Source organism: Haliotis asinina, chromosome 3 (assembly GCF_037392515.1).
Source record: "Haliotis asinina isolate JCU_RB_2024 chromosome 3, JCU_Hal_asi_v2, whole genome shotgun sequence".
NCBI lineage: Eukaryota > Metazoa > Mollusca > Gastropoda > Lepetellida > Haliotidae > Haliotis > Haliotis asinina.
Window position 1 is genome coordinate 72,375,993 of NC_090282.1, and position 22,381 is coordinate 72,398,373.

A 22,381-nucleotide genomic window follows, 5' to 3' on the forward strand; every position below is an offset into this window, starting at 1 on the left:
AGAGCTACGAGACTATTCTCGAGACTCCCACTTGGTTGATTCCTCACCTGCAGTGGTGGACGGAAGTCGGAAATCTGTCCAGGGGGATCCCCTTAGAGACACCGACACCTTCCCTCTCGATTCAGACGGACGCCTCCCTCACAGGCTGGGGGGGGGCGTCCTGGGCGAACTATCGGTCTCGGGTCGTTGGGCCGAGGACGAAGTTACCCTACACATCAATGTGTTGGAATTGAGAGCAGTCCGCCGGGTGTTCGAGAGCTTCGTGGAGTCAGTGCGGGGTCAAGTGGTTCGCCTAGAGATGGACAACCAGACCGCTATGACGTATATCCTGAAGCAAGGCGGCACAGTGTCTCCGTCCCTCCTTCAGGAGGCGTGGCAGTTTCTGACTTGGTGCGACCAGTTCGCCATTCGGGTGCTCCCTGTTTATCTCCCGGGCATAGACAACGTCCGCGCAGACGCGCTATCGAGACGTATACTAGCCCCACACGAGTGGATGCTGCATCGGGGGATATTCGGGATTATTTCCCAGTTGTTCGGGTCGTTCCAGGTAGATCTGTTTGCCTCTGGGGCGACGAACCAGATTCCTGTGTTTTGCTCAAGGATACCGGATCCGAGAGCGATAGCCAACGACGCCTTTCTGCTCCTTTGGACAGACAGAGTACTTTGGGCATTCCCGCCAGTGCCTCTGATCTCACGAGTCCTCTCGCAGCTGACCGCACAACCGGCTCGGCTACTTGTGCTTCTAGCACCGCTTTGGTCGGCTCAAAGCTGGTTTCCGGTAATTCTCAGGTTTCTGGCTCAGCCTCCTGTACTATTACCCTTTCGACCGGACTTACTATCCCAGAACGGAGCGCCACACCCCAATCCCAGGATTCAGTGGGTGGCTTGGCCGCTGTCCGGAGTCGCCTCCATGCGAGAGGAATTCCCGCACCAGTTGCAGACACAATTCTGGCTTCGCGGAGGGATTCGACGAACGTTCAATATGAGGATAGATGGGCCTGTTATGCGCGCTGGTGTGTCGACAGGGGGATTCTCGATCCCTTTTCTGCAGATTTAGTATCTGTGTTGGAGTTTCTGCAATCTAAACTGGAAGCCGGTCTGGCCGCTTCTACAGTTAGAGGTTACTCCACGGCAATCTCTGCCTTCCACATTCCTGTCGATGGCGCATTATTGGGGCAACACCCTCTAGTTCAGCGCTTTCTTGCAGGCGTGGACAGAATCCGTCCGTCTGTTCGGCGGATTAGTCCCCCGTGGGACTTGCCAGTCGTTCTTGATTGGCTGTCCATTCCTCTTTTTCACAACCTGTCGGCTCTGTCCCTCCAGCTGTTGACATAGAAGACTGCTTTTCTTGTGGCGGTAACCACTGGCAGGCGGGTAGGCGACATACACGCTATGTCCGCCAACCCTGAATTAACGGTGTTTCACAAAGACAGAGTGAGCATTCGATTGCCAGATACTTACCGTCCTAAGAGAGATAGCACCTTTCACGTTACGGCGCCTATTGAGCTTCCCACTTTCACGCAGCCTTTCTTCGCCCGGTACCTCTCTTCGACGTGCTCACGTCTTAGATGTCCGTAAGACCCTTAAGGCTTATATCAAACGAACAAAAGACATTCGGAAGAATGATCAATTGTTCTGCTGTTATGGTGGCGGCAAGGCTGGCCTTCCGGCGAACAAGCAGACCATATCTAGGTGGCTTGTCTCTGCCATTTGTATGGGATACACCTCGAAAGGTCGTACGCCCCCTGAGGGTTTGAAAGCTCATTCGGTTAGGGCTGTGGCAACGTCTAAGGCATATGCTATTTGGAGCCGACCGAGCACGTTCATCCGTCATTACCAGTTAGACAGACTGTCAAGCGAGCGTACTCGGTTTGGCCAGTCAGTTCTCACCAGTGGGCAGGGCACGAGTGCCCTAGCCGATTGAGCTACCCTTGCATTTGACGAACGATCATTTGACGAACGATCATTTGACATTGTAGCTGCAACAAGTAGACTGGTGGTGGTGTCTTACTGTATACTTTCCATCTTTTATCCCGGTGGTGGGCTCTATTATGGTGGTGGTATTTTTTGCTTTACCGGTCTAGACTGTTTCAGGTCTTCCCTAGCACCTTGGCCAGTGCACGAGAATGGACCCTGATATATCTGTCGCCTGTCTCGACTCCTGTTTTTTGTTAAAAAAAAAAGGTCGGGGGGGGGCATTTTTTATAAGCACCCTACAACTTTCTCATAGAAATGTAGGGTTAGACCGTGTAATAGCCTGGCCCTGGTCCGCACCCCCGCCGCAATGCATAGAAGGTCACGTGACCAGGTAAGTTTGAGTCCTTGTTACTTTCAGTTAAACGTAATAAAGGTTATCATCTTATGTCAGGTTTATGAGCAGACAGAATGCCTCTCCCTAAGATCAGTCTTTTGGAGTCTGTCTTATGCTTATAAGTACCCCAAGGAGGATCTCTATGAAAAAGAATCGAACAAACCTGTAGATTCTTTGAATAGAGTCCTCCTTGGGGTAAGGCCACCCACCTCCCCACATTCTGTCTGTATTGCTTACAGAATGGAAGTGTTTTGCTGGAGGCTATAGTCTGAAGAGTTACCTGCTCTTGGCTGTCACGGGGCCAGGGGCCCTGTAGGGGTGGTCTCACAAGACAAAAACGATGTTTTTTGTTTTGTATATATTTTATTGAAAAAATATAGTTCCAACTGTCGCGAGAATTTAAAGAACATTTAAATGCTTATAAGTACCCCAAGGAGGACTGTATTCAAAGAATCTGCAACCTCTACAGGTTTGTTCGATCCTTTCTGATAGCACATCATCATAGTTTTAATTAAATATTGTACAGTAAATGAAAGCCTTTTTTTATCTATTATGCAACACCTTACCAAGTGGAATTACCTCTCAGAATGAAAGCCTTTTTTTATCTATTATACAACCCCTTACCAAGTGGAATTACCTCTCAGAATGAAAGCCTTTTTTTATCTATTATACAACCCCTTACCAAGTGGAATTACCTCTCTGCCATGTACGCATGGCCAACCAGGGAAGCACCCAAGCCCATATCATCATTCTTTCTGCTGAACATATCAGGGAACATATCAGCAGAAAATGAATTGTATAATTATATTTAGTATCATGGTACACAGCCATATCGATATTGTGGATTTGTTAGTGATGGTGGCATGCAGATTATTCAGATTGACAGGATGTAGAGGGTAGGAACTCCATGTCTTGCCAAATTTAATCTTGGGAGTTTTCTAACATATATATTTTGTATATAGTTTGTGTTACATACATGTGTATTTGAATGTTTTTTCATGACTTCAGTCATCTTTCCGAATCCAAGACCCTATCCTGACCTTGAGACGGACCCTGTTGACCCTGTGTCAGTCGGACCATGACCTCAGCACCATGGTGGGCAAGTTCTGGCTCTGGAGCACCAAGGTGGCCAGGAAGTAAGTTGTAACATCACAGTAAGTCGCAAAGTCACAACACCAGTAGGTCACCACATCACAGTCACAACACCAGTAGGTCACCACATCACAGTTACAACAACCGGTAAGTCACCACATCACAGTCACAACACCAGTAGGTCACCACATCACAGTTACAACAACCGGTAAGTCACCACATCACAGTCACAACACCAGTAGGTCACCACATCACAGTCACAACACCACTAGGTCACCAAATCACAGTTATAACAACCAGTAAGTCACAACATCACAATCACAGTTAGTAACACCAGGAAAATTAAGTGCCCGTCACTGAAATGTACCTTTGCATTGTAAACTTCATCTCTCAGAAAAAAAACCCTTTACATTCTTGTTTTCACCAGTGATAGCACACCAGCTAGATATGGTACAGAAGTTGAATTCCCAGTAAATATAGGGATGGATAGGAAATGCTACTTTCAGCTGTCTCTTAAATATACCACAGTAAACTTACCATAGGCCCACACATCAAACCCACCTTTTCCAGAATCAGCAGGTGCTGTAAGATACATGGCTAATCTTCTGCAAGACAGTTCCACTCACAGCTAGCAAACTTTGTAAAGTGAAACATAGTTGCAGGGCTCCGGAGATTTATTGACTTACTTTTTTATATGTTGTATGTTTCAGATCAGGATATCTCCAAACGGCATACACCTGTCTTCTGCAGGCCAGCACCTTCAGTCTGCCTGAGTTTTTCCTTGAGAAGGCCAAATGGCTCTGGGAAAAGGTAGACATAACCATTTTTCTACTTATTAGAACTGATCACTCTCAGGTTTGGATTCCATGTGATATAGGTCCCCAGTACCTCGTACGTATCATCCAACAACATGGAGAATGATCTGCTGCTTATATTGTTTGTATAGGAGAAAACACACCTCCGAGGTGTTGGTAGACCGCGATGGTTTTACATTGTCTACCAAAACCGAGGAGAACAGTTTTCTCTAACATATATACCGTCAGTGATGGGTAATTACAATGTAGATGATCATTTAATGAAGCTACACAACAATAACTGAAGTGCGTGTAAAATCAATTTAATGACAGTAACTATAAGCAGATAATTTAACCTCACCACCTGAGTCAGCCTGATGGCAGTACGGTAGAGCGTCTGACTATGGATCTGAGATATCCGATTCCAATCCTGCTTGGGAAAATTTTTGTATTGTAAGTTTAATCTTGAACGATAATTTTCAATTAATTTCAAACACTCATGTATCATTTGAATGTTGATGTTCATATAAAGTTAAGAAAAGTAAAACATGGGAAACGGTCTTACTAATGAAAAGTTAAACCTGGAAAGTGGTCTTTCTAGCAAAAAGTAAAACCCATCCCTCCAAAACGAAAACCTCAAATACTGTTATCCTGGGAAAATAAGAGATGACCTAATAATATATAGTGAGAAGCACACTTAGGTTTATATTCGTGACAGTGGTTATCCCTGGCTAAATTTGTTAAGGATGCTTAGTTATAGCTTGGAAATTTCTGACTGAAACGCCTCTTTCCTTCATTGTATGCAATGAGGTTCATGCTTAGAGTTACCTGCACTTGGCTGTTAGGGTCCATAAGGGCCCTGTAGGGGTAGCCGAAGGAGACCAACAAGTTTTTTGTTTTGTAAATATTTTCATTAAAAATATAGTTTTTTTCAAGTCAGAAATGAGGATGTATTTTTCAGTATCTCAGTGTGCTATGTGTGTGTTGTCAGGGCAACAATGATGAGGCTCTCACGTGTTTGGAGAAGGGTATTTCTGTCAACTTCAATAACATGTCCCAGCTGAAGATGGACAACTCGGACGAAGGCAAACAGAAGAAGAAGACATATGCTCAGGTATGTGTACACAGTCCCGACACAGTGCGATGCCTTTTGAAGGACAATACTAAGGGTTTGGGGCAAAATTCCTTAGTATATTGGGATCCCATTGCCAACATTCTCTCAGCAAATGTCAGTAACTTGCTTGAGTTACAGTTGACTGATCAGTCAAACTATTAGTCTTTGTACACATCAAGGTAGTGCGGTAGCCTTGTGGTTGAAGTGTTCGCTTGCCACATCCATGCACTTGTACAAACTAAATTATCACAGTACTTTGCTGCCTAATGTATATGAATTGGTTTGGACAACACCAATGTTGGCATCTTAACACTCATCAAGTTCAGTTTTTGATACCATTGATCATGACATGCTCATTCACAGCCTTAGGTGTGATGGCATTGCCCTCTGTTGGTTCAAGTCCAACCTAACCTTCTGCCGTCAGACTGTCAGACACCACTCCAGTCCATCTCTAACACAGGGTACCACAGGGTTTGGTTCTTGGGCCGGTCCTTTTCACTTAGTAGAAGTTTGGAAGTGTTATTTCCCAACACAGCATGAATTGTCATCAAATATGATGACCAGTCATACAAGTGCTTTCCCACAGACCAAGAACAGTCATGCGGTGCACTAACAGACATGTGTCAATGCTGTGATCACGTTAAATCCTGAATGACCAAATAGAAACTTAAACACAACAGCAACAAGACAGAGTGCATGCTTTTTGGTCCTGGGAATTGATGGTCCAAGTGTAGAGTCGACTCACTGGATTTTGACAGTTCATGTATCTACTTTGCTGATCAAGTCGAAGACCTGCCCATGTTCCAAGATTCAACTTTGTCACTCAATTCTCATGTATCTCATCTTGTCAAAACCTATTTCATGTCACTCCACAGCTTTGGAAATATTCAGAAATATCTTACATTTCAATCTGCCAAGACTCTTGAATTGTCACTTGTCATGAGTAAACTTGATTACTCTGAGCATGCTTAAGCATGGATATATGCACGTTACGAATATGCTATTATTATTATTACTCATATGAAACAACAATCATGCAAACAACCTGATTTCAGTACAGTTCACTGACTGTGTGTGTACTTTGACAGGCCTTGTTGCTGTATGGGCGTTACAGCGAGGACACCTCCAGTCTGGAGAGCAATGCCATCATGAAGCAGTACAAGGATGTGATTGACATCTATCCCAGGTGGGAGGATGGCCACTTCTACCTGGCCAAGTATTATGACAAGATCATGATGGCTCTCATAGATGATAAGGAGAAGCCAGAGAAACAGGGGTAGGTATTTCGTTCCAGAGGGGCATATTTGTAACTAGAGAAACAGGAGTAGATATCTTGTGCCACATTCATGCTAGGCATTCCGGTCCAGTCAGATTGTTGGACTACCTGCACAATGGAACACTATTTGCTGCAATTAACTAGAGAAGTTCAACCACGAATTGCCATATTTTGATGCATATAGTTTATGAAACAAGTTATAAATATTGTAAGGATGGTAGTTCTCTTATGTATTTGAACACCATTTGAAGTGTTATGTAAGACACTCTTTTAGATATATATACCGGCGCGCACTCACGCATGAGCACGCACACACGCACGCGCGCACGCACACACACACACACACACACACACTTTATATGGATTCCTGCAAGCAGCGAGAAAGTGTGCTGACTGCTAACAACAAAAGAGCTCCTCTTCAGTTTTGTGTATACACTGATGGCAATTTTCCGTGGATTTCCCTTGATTTTATTTCAAATTAATCAGTTATGTGAATCGTCTGAAACCCCATTCAGTGACACAATATTGTTTTTCAGGTGAAAATGGATTTTCATGTTGCCATCCCTGGCACTGTCATGAAATGTTGAATCTTTAGACAAACAACATGCAAGTGTGCCAAACTTCTACAGCTTCATTTGTGTATTGTCACAGAGAATTCATCATCTACGTGGTGAAGTTCTTCGGACAGTCCCTGCAGTATGGCAACCAGTACATCTACCAGTCCATGCCTCGCCTCCTCAGTCTCTGGCTAGACTACGGCACCACAGTTGTCGAGTCTGAGAAGAAGGAGCGTGGGAAGAACTCGCAGAAACTACAGGCACAGCGAACGATTCTCAGCAGAATCAACAAGGTTGGCATCAGTCCCATGTGTGCATTGTAAATCTACATTGTTTATAATAGTCCCGATCCCTTTAGGTACAAATTGTCTTCAGCATGAAATGGTGATTAACATGGCCAGGTTGTCTCTACTTTGTTAATGCATGTCATTGAATCCCAGTTCAGGTAAAGTTAGTTGTGTTTCACATTGTCCTGTTATCAAGACATCACTGAAGAAAGAGATTGAGTGATTCACTCAACCTAGGACAGCTGTAAGTTCTTTTAAAGGTATAAATGAAACTCTTTCCATGCTTTGTTGTGCTGCTCAGCAATTATGCTAACAGGTATGGCGGTTCCTCACTGAATGGGCACATGTGTTTCTACTTTGATGTGATGCTAAACAAGTCTGTTCCTCTTTTACAGATTATCTCATCACTGGGTCGTCAGCTGCAGCCGTACCAGTTCTTCACAGCCTTCCCCCAGCTTATCTCACGTATCTGCCACGCCCACCCTGATGTGTTTCAGCAGTTGCAGGTGTGTGCCTGGAGCATCTGTGTTACCAGCTGCTTCCACAATCCAGCAACTAGATAGATAATAACTGTTCTTTTTCTTTATTTCCTTGAATTTCGCTTTAAATCTAAAGCTCTTGAAGATACCCACCCCCACAACCCACAACCCATATAACAGGTGCATGCCCCAGAAAAGTGTGTTCAAAAGCTGAAACATATTGATGTCTGAGCTTTTGGAAAGTTAGTGAGAGTGATGCATAGTTTCAATACCTTACTGTCTTTGATGTTATCTGTAGACGATGTGATTTAGAAATAATTCGTTCAAGGATATCAGATGTCATTTGTTAGAAGAAAAGTGTGTATACTGCAGAGATTACAACCCGTATACTGTGCTATATTAAAGTTGGCATCTCTGATATTGTATAGTTTTATAAGGACCACTATGCATATCTTCTCCCCAGTACCTGATCGCCAGTGTGCTGGTGCTGTACCCACAGCAGGCCATGTGGATGTTGATGGCGGTGTCCAAGGTGAGTCACGACACATAGTTCACACACATTAGTTTTACGCCGCACTCAGCAATATTCCAGCTATATGGTGCGGTCTGTAAGTAATCGAGTCTGGACCAGACAATCCAGTTAGCAACAACATGAGCATCGATCTGCGCAATTGGGAATGACATGTGTTCACCAAGTCAGCGAGTCTGACCACCCTATCCTGTTATTCGCCTCTTACAACAAGCATAGTCGCCTTTTATGGCAAGCATGGGTTGCTGAAGTCCTATTCTACCCTGGGACCTTCATGGGTCTGCTGCTCTATAGACTATAATGAACACTGTATACACTCTCAACACTACATGTCATAACATCCTTTTTCATTAGATAAAATTTTCTCTTGTCTCTGTTTCATAAATCTATGTATATTGGAGCAGTCTTTATATAAGTTCTTTTGAGTTTGTAAACCAATTCAGTTCATGTTGTTGCTTTTTCATGAAATAACTATCTTCATACCACTCTCAACACTAAAATGACAATCAGCATAATCTCAATAGCAGAGACTCCATGTGGATTTGCTAGAATCATGTCCGTAGTCATATCTGCAAAGATAGACAGATTTCCTTTGCTATGTGTTTTAAAAACAGTGTAAGTATTAAAATGATCTTCAATTTCATGGCAAAAAATGACAATGGTTTCTCCCCTTTTTTTCAGTCTTCCTATGAAATGCGAGTCAAGAGATGTCAGCAGATCTTTTCCACATCAAAGTAAATATACAACTGTTTGTCTTTTAATTGTTAGTTACTGGATTGACGCCACCTCCCCTTTCTCGATGTTATAGTCCTGATCATGCTAAAAAACTAGTAACATAGGTCTATGTATGTCAGATGTGACTGTGTGAAAGAGAGTCACTGAGGCCCAATCATAGCAATGTGGTTTAAGGATTTTCTGTGACCAAGTTATTGTCAGTCAATCACTGACAAAATTTTCACCATCTTTAAGTGACATGTAGGAGAAGTATGAAGAAAACAGACAGTTCTGTCTAATTTTTCTAATTTAAGTAATTGAATATCTAGTCCAAAACGTCACATTGACAGTAATAAAGAAGTAGTCAAGTCATAGAATTATCTCCCTTGTCAAAATTGTCTTTGACTCTCAGCACTGTTCATAAGTTTGCACTTGTTAATTTGGTGCTGGGAAATGGAAATGAGAAATTTGCATCATGGCATCAATGATTTTAGATGAACATGTGACATTTGCATTGATGTTTGTTGTGCATGCAGTCATCTTTAGTTATTTTCTGGGAATTGAATATATTTCTAATTTTTGTGAACTGAACACTTCTGTTTGTGTTGGGTAAAATGTTGAAGTAAGAAGTGAGCGAGTTTAGTTTTCCACTATTTTCAGCAATATTCCAGGAATATCATGGGAGGGGTCACTAGAAATAGGATTCAAACATTGTGCCCAAGTGGGGAATCGAACCTGAGTCTTTGATGTGATTAGCATACACTTTAACCACTACCACACCACGCCTGCATTAAGAATTTTAAGTAGGAATAGCAAACATCGATGTTTTATTGTTGGTTTATGCAGCTGGTGATTCACAACTGTCCGTCTTTTTTGTGCAGGGAAAATAATCCAGATCTTCACAAGTTCATCCAGGTGCGTATGTTATTTGTTTATGAGTATCATGATTTTAGATTTGATAATGTACTGTCAAACTTCCTTTGTTATTGCCTTTCAAACCTTTTGTAAATATGATTAAATTTCATCAGAAGGCCCTAGGGGTGACTGTTCATGGGGAAACAACTATTGTGATAACCATAGTCCATTGAAACATACCGTATATTACTGTGTGTTAGCCAACCCCATAGATCACACACCCCCACCCCCCACCCCCCCACCCCCCCACCCCACACACCCCCCCACCCCACACACCCCCAAACTTAACCTTCAAAATGAGTGTCAAAATGGTATGTTTCGTAATTTAAGCCGACCCTCTGCGATGGGTCGCAGGGAACTCATACCACAAACCATCTGGCAGTTACAATTGTGGATGTAAAATGTAAGTATGTTTTGTAAGACATTAGTATCTAATAAAGATTATACTGACCATTATTCTAGAAACCTATGTTTTCCTTTAAACATCCACAATAATATGTTAACCCATTCAACACCATAGGCCGGAAAACCAAATGAGCATATATTGTCGACAACCTGGAATAATATGAACAAGAGTACTTGTTAAAGTTGCCAAATGTATATTATAACTCGCTATTTCCAGCTTTTTTGATGGAAATAGTAATTCAGGAGACATCTTGGCATTCATTGCCTCGAACTTACTTTAGCACACGATTTGTCACAGGTCACAACCTAGCACGATACGTCCACTAAGTTCCATAATATACTTATAGGTGGTATATTTTTTTGTGTAACACGTTCAGAATACCATATTTAACCCAAAACTTCAGTCTGAAGTTTTCGTTTATAAGGATGATGACCATTGCTGTAATATGATTGGCAGAAAGGCACTGATATTGGGCATTAGACGACCATGCATATTATTTGAGAAATGTTTAATAGTAATTTTCCAATTACGTACAAATAAAGCAAAAATAAAAGAAAAAGATAAGGGGATATTATGGCATGTTACAAATGGAAAAAATTGTTGCAGTTTTTGCTGCTCCTTCACGGTTTATGCTGACGTTAGAATTGTGTAAAAATAACTTATTTAAGTTGTAGTTGTAATATTTGAATAATTTGATAAGAGATAAATCTCATATTTATAAACAGTAGGATTAGACTTTTCAAATGGTATGTAGTAGTAATAATATATTCCTTGATAATATAGGACCCATCTATGATCTCAGAGTCCTAACTCTGTGTCTTGGCATAAAGTTCCTTCTTTGTTTGTTTTGGATATTCCTCATAGGGGAATATCAAAAGGACTCATTACATTTTAACAGAGCGAGTGCCAGCACTCACACACTAAAATTTGCAGATTTATCACAAATCTTTTGTAACAAAGTGGCTGTAATCGTTGTAAACTCCCAGGCAGGTGTATCGCTATTCTGTAAAATCACTCTGATAGTGCAATGACTACGTGGAAAATACTTTCATGATATTGTACCTCGTAAATCAGCCAACCCCCTTCTACAGCCTGCTTTTTCTTGGTCCTCAAAATTTGGCTAATACTTGTTAATATACAGTGCTATTGTGATACCAATAGTCTATTAGGACAAACTATTGCAATACTATTGCAGCACTTATTTTCTCTCCTTAAATTGTCTCATTTGAAGTCATCTCCCAAATGGATGTATATTTTATATGAGATAAATAGAGGTTGAAGTAGTTTCAGTCTCTTTTAATAACTTACAAGAAAGCTGCAACCCAGATCAAGTCAACAGTTAGAGCATAAACTGACAGTTTCAAACTGTGAGTCACTTGCCATGTTTGCTGCCATGTTTGTTAATGAGGTAACAGGGGCAGATAACTCTAAATCAAAGTGAACAAATCAGGTACTTCCTGTAATTTGCATTGCTTGTATATGTCAATGGAAGTCAGTTACTAAACTATCGATAGTCACACATACTATGGATGCATCAATAGTTTTTCACTTTTACCATCAATTATTTCCATTTGACACTCAGCAGTTGCAATTGCAATCCATCGATAGTCTGATGCATCATTACAACATTAGAAGATCCTGCTATCAGAATATTTTAAAACTAGTGAAGGTAGTTGGAAAGTCTGTCAGTGTGGACATCATTGGAGTTCCTTGGCAAAATTGTTTCTAGTGTTGTATAGTTTGGCATTAATGAAACATGTGACTAGACTCATTAAGTATCTTCTTCTTCCTGTAATTGCTCATGGCATCAACCACATGCTGCTGAGATGAGCTGGAATTCAGTTACTTGAAGAAGGTTTGTGAGACCTCTATGTTGAGGTCATCAACCTAGTTGGTGATCAGTATGACAAGTGAAATATTTCCTGTTTTCCCAGGATGCAACTCGACTGACAGAGCGCCTGCTGGAGTTGTGTGAGAAGAACTATGGGCAGTCCACCACACTGAGCATGTCTACACACTTTAAACCCTTGAAGAGACTACTGGAGTTTGAGTGAGTGCAGTGAATTGTGTTACAGTGGATCATCTGAATAACTCCCATCAAAATCAATATAGAACACAATTTATGGATAACAACTTCCTTTTTTCATGAGGGAGACATTTTGATACACATTCTGTGTCAAAATGTCACCCTCATGAAATAATGAAGTTCTATATTGTACTCTCCAACTTCTAAATTGACATTCAACTACGTTATCCATCAAAATCTTTTTGAGCAAACCAAACAGCAATACTGTTAAAAAATGCCAACTGAGCAACTAATGAAGAAATGAACTTCGGTGAACTTAAAGATCACATGATAATCAAGGTTTCCATACCGTACACAGCAGATGGAAAATATTTCCAGTTACCGTTATCCTTTAACATGCTGAAATGACTTAGTCTTGTATGAACCATTGATTGACATACGCCCATCTTGTAACTGATTCATTTTAATGTAATTGCAGAAATTTCAGTTCTATCCTGCTGCCTCTTCAGTCTGCCATGACAGTCAAGTTGCCCAGTGTCCAGGGTGTAGCGACCAACCACAATGCTTTCCCAGACACACAGGTCTACATCAAGGGCTTTGATGACACGGTGAGGTGGCATTGTTTCTGAATTGTGACGTTGATTTATTTCACAATTTGCCTGCAGGTGTCTCTGCCTTAGCAACGAGTCCATGAACGAGCAACAGACCTGTTTTGTGTTAACAGGAAAACAGGATATAAACAGATTATTGCATATGGTACTGGATTTCTCCTCTTTGTTTTTCTTTACTTTGAAATGCACATTTCCAGATTGAAATCCTGCCCTCACTACAAAGACCCAAGAAGATCACCCTGATTGGCAGCGACGGCAAATTCTACAACATGATGTGTAAACCAAAGGATGATCTACGCAAGGACTGCAGGCTGATGGAATTCAACACAATAGTGAACAAGTTCCTTCGAAAGGATCCTGAATCAAGGAGAAGAAATCTTCATATCAGAACTTACGTAAGTGTTTGTTGAATGCCATCAGTTTGTAGTACACATGTCATTTCCAAACAATTACATTTCTTTAATTGTGTTAATCATTATGTTGTTTAGTAGATTTTCAGTGTCCCTAATACTAGTATATAATTATTTCTTGCATGGAGTTTGAATGCACATTTGTCTCCATTCACTAATCCAGTCATCACATCCTGTTATCCCATTGTGTCATCCAAGCTCAACATCATCATCTCATTCACTCATCCAGTCTTCTCATAGACTTCACTCTTCACGCCAAAACCGTGGGTTCAATTCCCCACGTGGCTACAATGTGTGAAGCCCTTTTCTGGTGTGCCTCGCTGTAATATTACTGGAATATTGCTAAAAGCGGTGTACAACTTAACTCACTCACTCACTCACTCACTCACTCACTCACTCACTCATCAAGTCATCTCATTCACTCATCCAGCTGTCTGCAGGTAAGCCACCTTGACATCCATGCTGGTTGTTACATGTGATCAAGTGAAGTTGGTGGTCAGACTGACTGACAGACACTGCTCATAAAATGCAGTCACTGAGTTATCTGGTATAGACTTGAATACATACAGGTCACAATACAAGAACATGTCTTTCTTCTCATCACATGTCTTACTGATGTATGAAATCATATATTTAATTCACTCCTGGATCTGATAACAGACGGTGGTTCCACTGAATGAAGAGTGTGGGCTGCTGGAGTGGGTGAACAACACAAGCGGACTCCGTTTCATCCTCCTCAAGCTGTACCGAGAGAAGGGGATCTACGTCAACGGCAAGGAACTGAAGTCCATGATGCCGAGCATACATGCCCCACTGGAGTAAGTGTTGTGTTTGGGGAACAGCCCACGAAACAATCAAATCTGTCCCCAGTTTCTGTACATGCGACTGTAACTCAATGCTGTAATGCTTTGATTCGGTGATAATTTTTCATATTTTTTTGTAGTTGGGTACTTTAGAAATAATGTTTGCTTAAAATATTTGACATTGGCTGCCAGGACAATAACATGAGGATACAGGTGACACACTCAGTAAAACCATTCGAGTCCTGCTGTTTCTTCTCTTGTTTCATTGTGAGGAATGTCAGTGTTTGAAAAAACTGCCGGCCCAACCGCATATGACAGGTTATTTTTAACATGGACTGAATCTCAAATTCACCTACACGAGAGACGAGTTAAAATATATAAGTAGACATGTATATGAAGATATTTGTCATTATCCCCCTGGCATGTAATGCGGGTGGGTATAGTCAACGCCTCGTCTGTCCGTCCGTAATCATTTTGTTTCCGGAGCATAACTCAGAAACCGTTCAATATTTTCAGACCAAACTTGATAGATATAATGATCTCAACCTATAGTTGTGCCTTTTGCTATTTACAGAGTTTTGCCTTTTTTTTTTTTTTTTTTTTTTTTTTTTCCATGGAACATTTTGGTGTTAGAGTAGTGGTGGGGTGGGCTTCGTTTCCGGAGAAGGACTCAAAAACCATTCAATATTTTTCTGCAAAACTTGGTAGATATGTGTGGCAGGCCCTAAAGTGGCTGACCTCGTTTCCAGAGCACAACTCGAAAACCATTTCATATCTTTCAAAAGATCTTGGCAGATATATGAGACAGATCTTGAAATGGTGACTTTTTCTGATTACAGATATATGGCATTTATATTTTTCATGAATTCCATGGAAACAATTCTGACTTGGTCTAAAAACACAATAAGTAGCTGTCAGATGATTTGTACCTTCAAATATGTGGGGCCCGGGGGGATATGTCATCTTCTGATGACTCTTGTTTTGAATTTAATCATACTAAGTAAATGTGTATTTGTTGTGGACAGGAATGTTTTTGTAACTTCTGGCAAGTTTTACATCTAACAAGTGGTTTTGCTGAAATTAGGGGGAATTTCATACCCTGGCAGTGTCTGTTTTGAATAAAAAGATAAAACCACAACGTTCCCACTGTGGCTCACAGAATGTTGACGTGATCATGCTGGGTTAAATACAAAGACATTGTACATGTTAACTGTTCTCTTTCAAGAACAAAGATGCAGATCTTCCGAGAGAAGTTGCTGCCCCGTCATCCACCCGTATTCAATGAGTGGTTTCTGCGGACATTCCCAGACCCAACATCCTGGTAAGGACTATCTCATGTTTCTCATTCAGTCATGCTTTGTAAAAAACTAATCCATTAATAGACTCATCAGCTGAAAATCACATGTAGTTTTTGACTCTCTGAAGTGGGTTTAACTTTATGCCACTTTAAGCAATATTCCTGGTTTTAGGCAGCAGTTTGTAAGTAATCGAGTCTGGACCAGACAATCCAGTGATCAACAGCATGAGCATCTATCTATGCAATGGGGAACCAATGACGTGTCAACCAAGTCAACAAACCTGACCACCTGATCCCACTGGTCGCTTCTTATGACTAGTCACCTTGTATGGCAAACACGGGTTGCTGAAGACCTATTCTACCCCGAATCTTCATGGTTCAAAGGTCCCACTAGAAATGTACCAACTTATTACAATGTGACAGTATATTTGTGCCCTAAAACATAGATCTTCATTCTTTCTGATGTCCCCATGATATTGCTGGAATATTGCACCTGGGCTTGACTCTGTCAGTTGTAATGGTGAGTGAATGACTGATCACTGCCTCAGTTGTCATGGTGAGTGAATGACTGTTCACTGCGTCAGTTGCCATGGTGAGTGGGCTTTGTTTCTCAGAGCAGAGATAGAAAACCGTGCAATATTTTTCTGCAAAACTTGGTAGATATATGAATCAGAACCTGAAGTGGTGCCTTTTGCTTTTTACATTTTTTTGCTATTTACAGGAAATTTTTCGGGTATTGTCTCAAAATGGAGGGATGGGCTTCCAGTGTTGCATCTAGAGTGTGTTTTTGCGTAATTATGCAGTAAAATAGAAAAATGATGCAGATATATTTCATGTGTGCGCTACATAGTACATGCGAGTTATTATTTTCACACATTTATTCGTTGCCAACGCACAGCGCAACTACATGAATTAAAAACTGTTACTTGCCATTGCTCCCTATATTGGAAAAACCGAGCTATATAAATAGCACTTTTCCAAGAACATGCGGCCTGGACACGTCTGGATGTTGCAGTGATTTCCAAGTGATTTTTGTCATTGGTCAAACTTAATGTTAAGCATTCAGAATCATTTTGGTATATGTTAGGAACTCGGAAAGACAGGTTTATTACTTGATCCCATACAGAAATGATCGTAATTGTTCGCCTATATCCATTGTACCTCGTACTTTTCATGGATCAATAGAAGTAACGGCAGCATTCAAGTTCGAAAAAGTTGAATCATATTATCATATTGATAAAGACATGTTGTCAAATAAGAAGAAAAGACGAATCACAGACTTCTTTCACAAAACGGCAGATGCTAGTGAAGTTAATTCAAATGTTTCAAGTGCAGAAATTCCCGATAATGGCGACCATGTGCTTGATAGTGATGAACTCAGTGTTAATTCTGACGAAAGTGACAGTTGCGAAGAAAATCTTAAACAGACCTGAAAACAAAAATTGGAGTACAAATTTCGGAACAAGTGGCTAAAGAAATAGGATTGGCTTGAGTATGAAGAGGCAAGTGGAATAATGAGTTGCAAACTTTGTAAAAGCTGCAACTTTCGTAATACACTGACAACATCTTGCAAGAATTATACATGGTCGACTTTGACTAGACATGAGAAATTACTTGACCATAAGACTGCTGACACAGACTTAACTTGTGCACATCAAAGGCAGCTGACAAAGTGGAATATGTTGGGAAAGTATTTCAGAAAACTCTCACAGACTTATTTTATAATTTCAAGAAATCAGTATGCAGAGTTGCAGAACTTACCGAGGTACAGAAATTATTGGATGACCCCCCCCCCAAATAAAAGTACAGGAAGTTCAAGAGATCAGGTGGTTTGCTATGTACAATGCACATTTCACTGTGTACAAGGCATGGAGGTCTCTAGTGAGATATTTCAAAAAGACTGACAAGAAGAGCTCAAAGGAAGAGGAACAATTAGCCAACCTCACAGATTACAAGTTCATTTTCATGCTCCATCTGATGATGGATGTGATTCCCAGGTTTACTGAATTGAGTTTGGTATTCCAAAAAGTAGATCTTGTTGTTTCATGTGTGCAACCAGCAGTAGAGGGATGTCTGTCATGCTTGAGAAGTGCCCTTAGTGGCAAAAGCCACTATCAACTAATGATCAAAGATAAACTGATCCTTAAAAAAGAAAATGACAGTGTGATAGCTAACTACAGGGGAGAGAAGCTACATCACTACCAAGTAAAGAAATCAGAGGAAATCGGACAAATTTTTAAATGCTCTTCAAGGCCGAGTTGAAAAGAGGTTTCCCAAAGAATCAGTCAGTGTCTCTACTACGTTTAGTGTCATGGGACTAAGGAGTATAAGCATGCTGTCTGAAGAGGATCTTGGCAACTATGGAAAGGCGGAAATGGAAATTCTGACTAACTTGTATGGTTCTGATCGGACAGGGAATGGAGAATACGTTAGCAAGGCCAAAATTGACAAAACTGGAACTTTGTGTGAGTGGGACATTTTGAAGAGAGTTGTTCTGAAGGAAGGTATGCAAGGGACAATTTCAGTAAACTTTGGACTGAGATTTGTGTACATCACAAGTCCATGTTTCCCAACCTCCTGACCCTAGCTAGGCTTGCTCTTGTAATGTCCTCGCAAACAGCTGATTGTGAGCGTGGCTTCAGCTGCCAGAACAACATCCACAACAAGATGAACAGACTGTGTGCTGAGAGGCTGAACACACTGATGTTGATAAAACTAGAGGGCAAGGAGGTAGTTTGAGTTTGATTATGTGCGAGCTTTAGAGAAGTGGAAGAAGAAAGTGGACAGGAGAATCTTCAAGGCTTAGACAGCTGAGTTATAGGTGAGATGTCTCATCTAGTCTTCATTCCAAGTATTGCTGTACATCAATGAAGTTAATAAGAAGACATTTCAAAAGATATGATATTGTTTATTGTCTTTATAAGATCATAACAGTGAGGAATGACTCACAAAATAGTGGCCCACTGTCAATACATGAGTGGCCCACTGATTTTAAAACAGTGGGCCACTTTGACCCACTGGGGTCAAATCCTAGATGCAACACTGCAAAACTTTGTACATACATCAGTCAGGACCTAACGTGGTGCCTTTTGGTACTTACAGGTTTTTTTTGTATATTATTTTCCCAGTTTTAATGGAAACGTTTGGGACATAGTCTCAAAATGGAGGAATGGGCTTCATTTCCAGAGTACAACTCAAAGTTCTTCATCTTTCTGCAAAACTTGGTAGATATAAAAGTCAGAAGCTAGAATGGTTCCTTTTGCTATTTACAGGTTTTTGTGTTTTGTTAGTTTCTCGGTTTCCATGTAAACGCTTGGGACTTTGCCTTAAAAGTGAGAAGTGTGTTTCGTTTCCAGAGCGCATTATAAAAAGTTCCTAATATCTGTTAGCAAAAGTTTGTAGATATATGTGGCAGACTCCAACATGGTGCCTTTTGGTATTTACTGGTTTTTGTGATTTATAATTTTCTCGGGTTCCATAGAAACGTTTAGGACTTAGTCTCAAAATGGAGGGATGGGCTTCATTTCCCGGAGCACTCAGAACTGTATTCAATATCTTACAGCAAAACTTGGCAGATATTTGAGGCAGACCCCAGAGTGGTGCCTTTTGTTATTTACAATGTTTTGGCATTTTTATTTTTCCTGGTTTCCATGGAAACAATTCTGACTTAGTCTCAAAATGGAGTGATAGGCTTTGTTTCCAGAGCACAACTCGAAAACCATTTCATATCTTTCAGCAGATCTTGGCAGGTATACGAGACAGATCTTGAAGTGGTGCCTTTTGCTGTTTTCTGACATTTTTCATATTTTTCATGACTTCCATGAAAACGATTCAAACTTAATCTAAGAAAACATCAAGTAACTGTCAGATGATTTGTTCTTACAAATATATGGGGGCTAGGGGATATGTCATCTTCTGATGACTCTTGTTTGTCTTCGTGCTCAAGCAAACTCTGTGTCTAGCAACATTTTATGTCGCCCTGAAAGGGTTTTGATGCCCTTGAATCCATTTCTATGTGTGTGTCATCATCATCATAAGGAATATTGTTGTCTGCAAGTATTCACTCTCTGCCATTCACAGGACAGAAGCAATTTTGCTACTTTATATGAGATTGTGAGTAACCTGTTCCAGGTATAACGCCCGTCTGGCCTATGCCCGTACGTCTGCTGTCATGAGCATGGTGGGATACATCCTTGGCCTTGGTGATCGACACGGAGAAAACATTCTGTATGACTCCACAACGGGGGACTGTGTCCATGTAGACTTCAACTGTCTCTTCAATAAGGTACACAGATAGAAATGTATTTTCCAGTGTGCTACAGTGCACTTAGAACTGCAGAGGTGTGTGTGGTTTTGGTAATTGGCTTTGGTTTGTCCTTAGCAAGTATAGTGTGCCTCAGGGTCATCGCTCACAACATGTGAGATGAAGCTTCTACAACATGACTGAAATATTGTTCAAGGAGGTGTTAAAATTGACTCATTTATTCACACCATTCTTCTGTCACTATTTGTGTAATTTTATTTCAAATATGTTTTACACCCAAGTGATGTACTTAGTTGTATTGTAAACAATGCTTTGGAATAACGAAAGATAAATTTTGTCAAAATATTGTTGCGTCTGTGATCTATCCTATTTAAAAGAGCATCAGTTGTCAAAACAACATAATTTGATATTACTACAGTTATCTAACAAAAAACACTTATTATGAACTGACAGATACAACAAACTTCATGCTGGTCTTTTCGTCAAAATTCAGATTACAAACAACATTTAAGTCACACTTAGATTTGTGGGCCCTTTAAGTTCATTTTAACTATTGTTATATGCATTTGTTTGTTGCATTAATTAATGCAGACTAATAGTGTATTTTGGTGTATTCTGTTGTGTTTTCACAGGGTGAAACGTTTGAGTGGCCAGAACGGGTGCCCTTCCGACTGACCCACAACATGGTCGGAGCTCTGGTGAGAACAGCATTCTAGCACTGTTTCTTAAAATTGCAAATAATAGGAAGTCTTAGTATGGAGCTCTTAGCTCAGAGCCAAGCCATGGTAACAAGTTTCCAAATACCAAACCATGTATTATGTTTTGTTTAGGGAACTGTTATGGTTTCTCAGTTTTAGCAGTAAACTACTTGCTAAATACGGTCTGTTGAGACAGTGTTATTTCATGACAACAACTCACAGATTATTTGTCTTCAGTTATCTGTAAAATTCACAGAAAATGGATACCTTTTGGGATAAGTCATGTGACTGTTAACTTTCTAGTATCTTACAGGCATCTTGGGTTATCCGGATCAGTGATAAGCACTCAGCTTGCTGCCAGTGTGGATGTAGTCCAATATAAATGGACTAATTATCATGTTGATTATGTTCCAAGAACCGTATGTTTTCTGTGTTTTACTTGCCCCTTGAAGTATATCCTTGAATGTCTTGTCTTGTGAATGCTTGTAATCATCAAACTCACCTGAACAGGGTCCAATGGGAGTTGAGGGCATCTTCAGACAGGCATGTGAAGTGACACTGCGAGTGATGAGGAACCAAATGGACCCCCTCATGAGGTTGGACTATCTTCACTTGGCTTAGAGTCAGCTGAGTTTCACTCTTGCCATATTATTGTCTGCCTAAACTTTAGACATCTTATTTTCACCCACAAGGAAATGTTACAGTTGTTACATCTGCACAAAGACACAGGTCGCAAAAGACTAACTAATCTTGAACATGACTCCAATGGTTGCCATACTAGTAACATGAAGAAATTTTATGTATGGCAAGAATGTTGATTTTGAAATAACACATGTACACTAGAGGTGTGACGATACAGAAAATTAACGATACAATGCACATCACGACGTCTTGGAATGATACGATACGATTTGATACACGTCACTATATGCTGTCTTCAGTTACTTTCAGTAGAAACGTATATTTTGACATCAAGTAACTGTGAAAATACTGACATAACTGTCAATTTCTAGAGACAACAATTTTGAGGTCAACGATATGTATCACGATATGAAAAAAAGTATTGACATATTTATCGTTCGATAAAGTATCACGATTATCAATACTACGATGTATATCTTCACAGTTCTAATGTACACATATTATACACTGCTGTGTACATCTTAGACTCAGTTGTATCAGGAAACTCTTTGATACCACCATCACTGGCAATACCGCCACAACCACAATGTTAACATATAATATTATATCATATAATGTATGTAATTACCATTGGGCTGATGTCTGTAAACAGACCCATGTGTCATTTTTACATGCTTATTTTTCTGACCAAAGTATGACCTTTTTGATCTGTAGTGCGGTTCAAGAAATATGCAGGTAATCTGCAGAGATTTGTATCTAATCAAAACAATACATAATTGCATCATAATTAGAACACAGGGTTTATGTAAAAGCACTTAAATCTTGAAACTACAAACATTCCATTACATCGGTTCCCTATACCTGTCATCACACAAACCATCTTTAGATAGTACATGTACTTACTGTTTTTGTGACAAATATCCATAATTAGTAGTGTCACAAATAGTATTTTGTGAATTATGTACAGTGAGAAGTAGTTTTTACTATCTGAAGCCAAATAAATGATTGGTACCGTGTTCTTTGCGTCAGCATCCTGAAGCCATTCATCTACGACCCCCTTGTGGAATGGAGCAAGCCAGCCAGGGGTCAAAGGTCAAACCCAACAGAATCAGGAGAAATCTCCAACGAACAGGTTTGTTTAATCTTTGAAGGGCAT

At 40.5% G+C, this 22,381-nt stretch overlaps 1 protein-coding gene across 1 annotated transcript in view; it reads left to right on the forward strand.

Annotated features, from left to right (window-relative positions):
• Positions 1-22,381, forward strand: part of LOC137278423 (serine/threonine-protein kinase ATR-like) — an 83,956-nt gene that overhangs the window by 58,861 nt on the left and 2,714 nt on the right. Inside the window, exons 50-67 of the mRNA XM_067810739.1 lie at positions 3,320-3,447; positions 4,114-4,213; positions 5,189-5,311; positions 6,400-6,587; positions 7,239-7,437; positions 7,827-7,937; positions 8,374-8,442; positions 9,121-9,173; positions 10,035-10,068; positions 12,409-12,524; positions 12,979-13,108; positions 13,309-13,506; positions 14,182-14,339; positions 15,550-15,645; positions 19,753-19,906; positions 20,518-20,583; positions 21,094-21,179; positions 22,255-22,357. Coding sequence (XP_067666840.1) covers positions 3,320-3,447; positions 4,114-4,213; positions 5,189-5,311; positions 6,400-6,587; positions 7,239-7,437; positions 7,827-7,937; positions 8,374-8,442; positions 9,121-9,173; positions 10,035-10,068; positions 12,409-12,524; positions 12,979-13,108; positions 13,309-13,506; positions 14,182-14,339; positions 15,550-15,645; positions 19,753-19,906; positions 20,518-20,583; positions 21,094-21,179; positions 22,255-22,357 — 2,112 coding nt within the window. The remainder of the gene's footprint in view (positions 1-3,319; positions 3,448-4,113; positions 4,214-5,188; positions 5,312-6,399; positions 6,588-7,238; positions 7,438-7,826; positions 7,938-8,373; positions 8,443-9,120; positions 9,174-10,034; positions 10,069-12,408; positions 12,525-12,978; positions 13,109-13,308; positions 13,507-14,181; positions 14,340-15,549; positions 15,646-19,752; positions 19,907-20,517; positions 20,584-21,093; positions 21,180-22,254; positions 22,358-22,381) is intronic.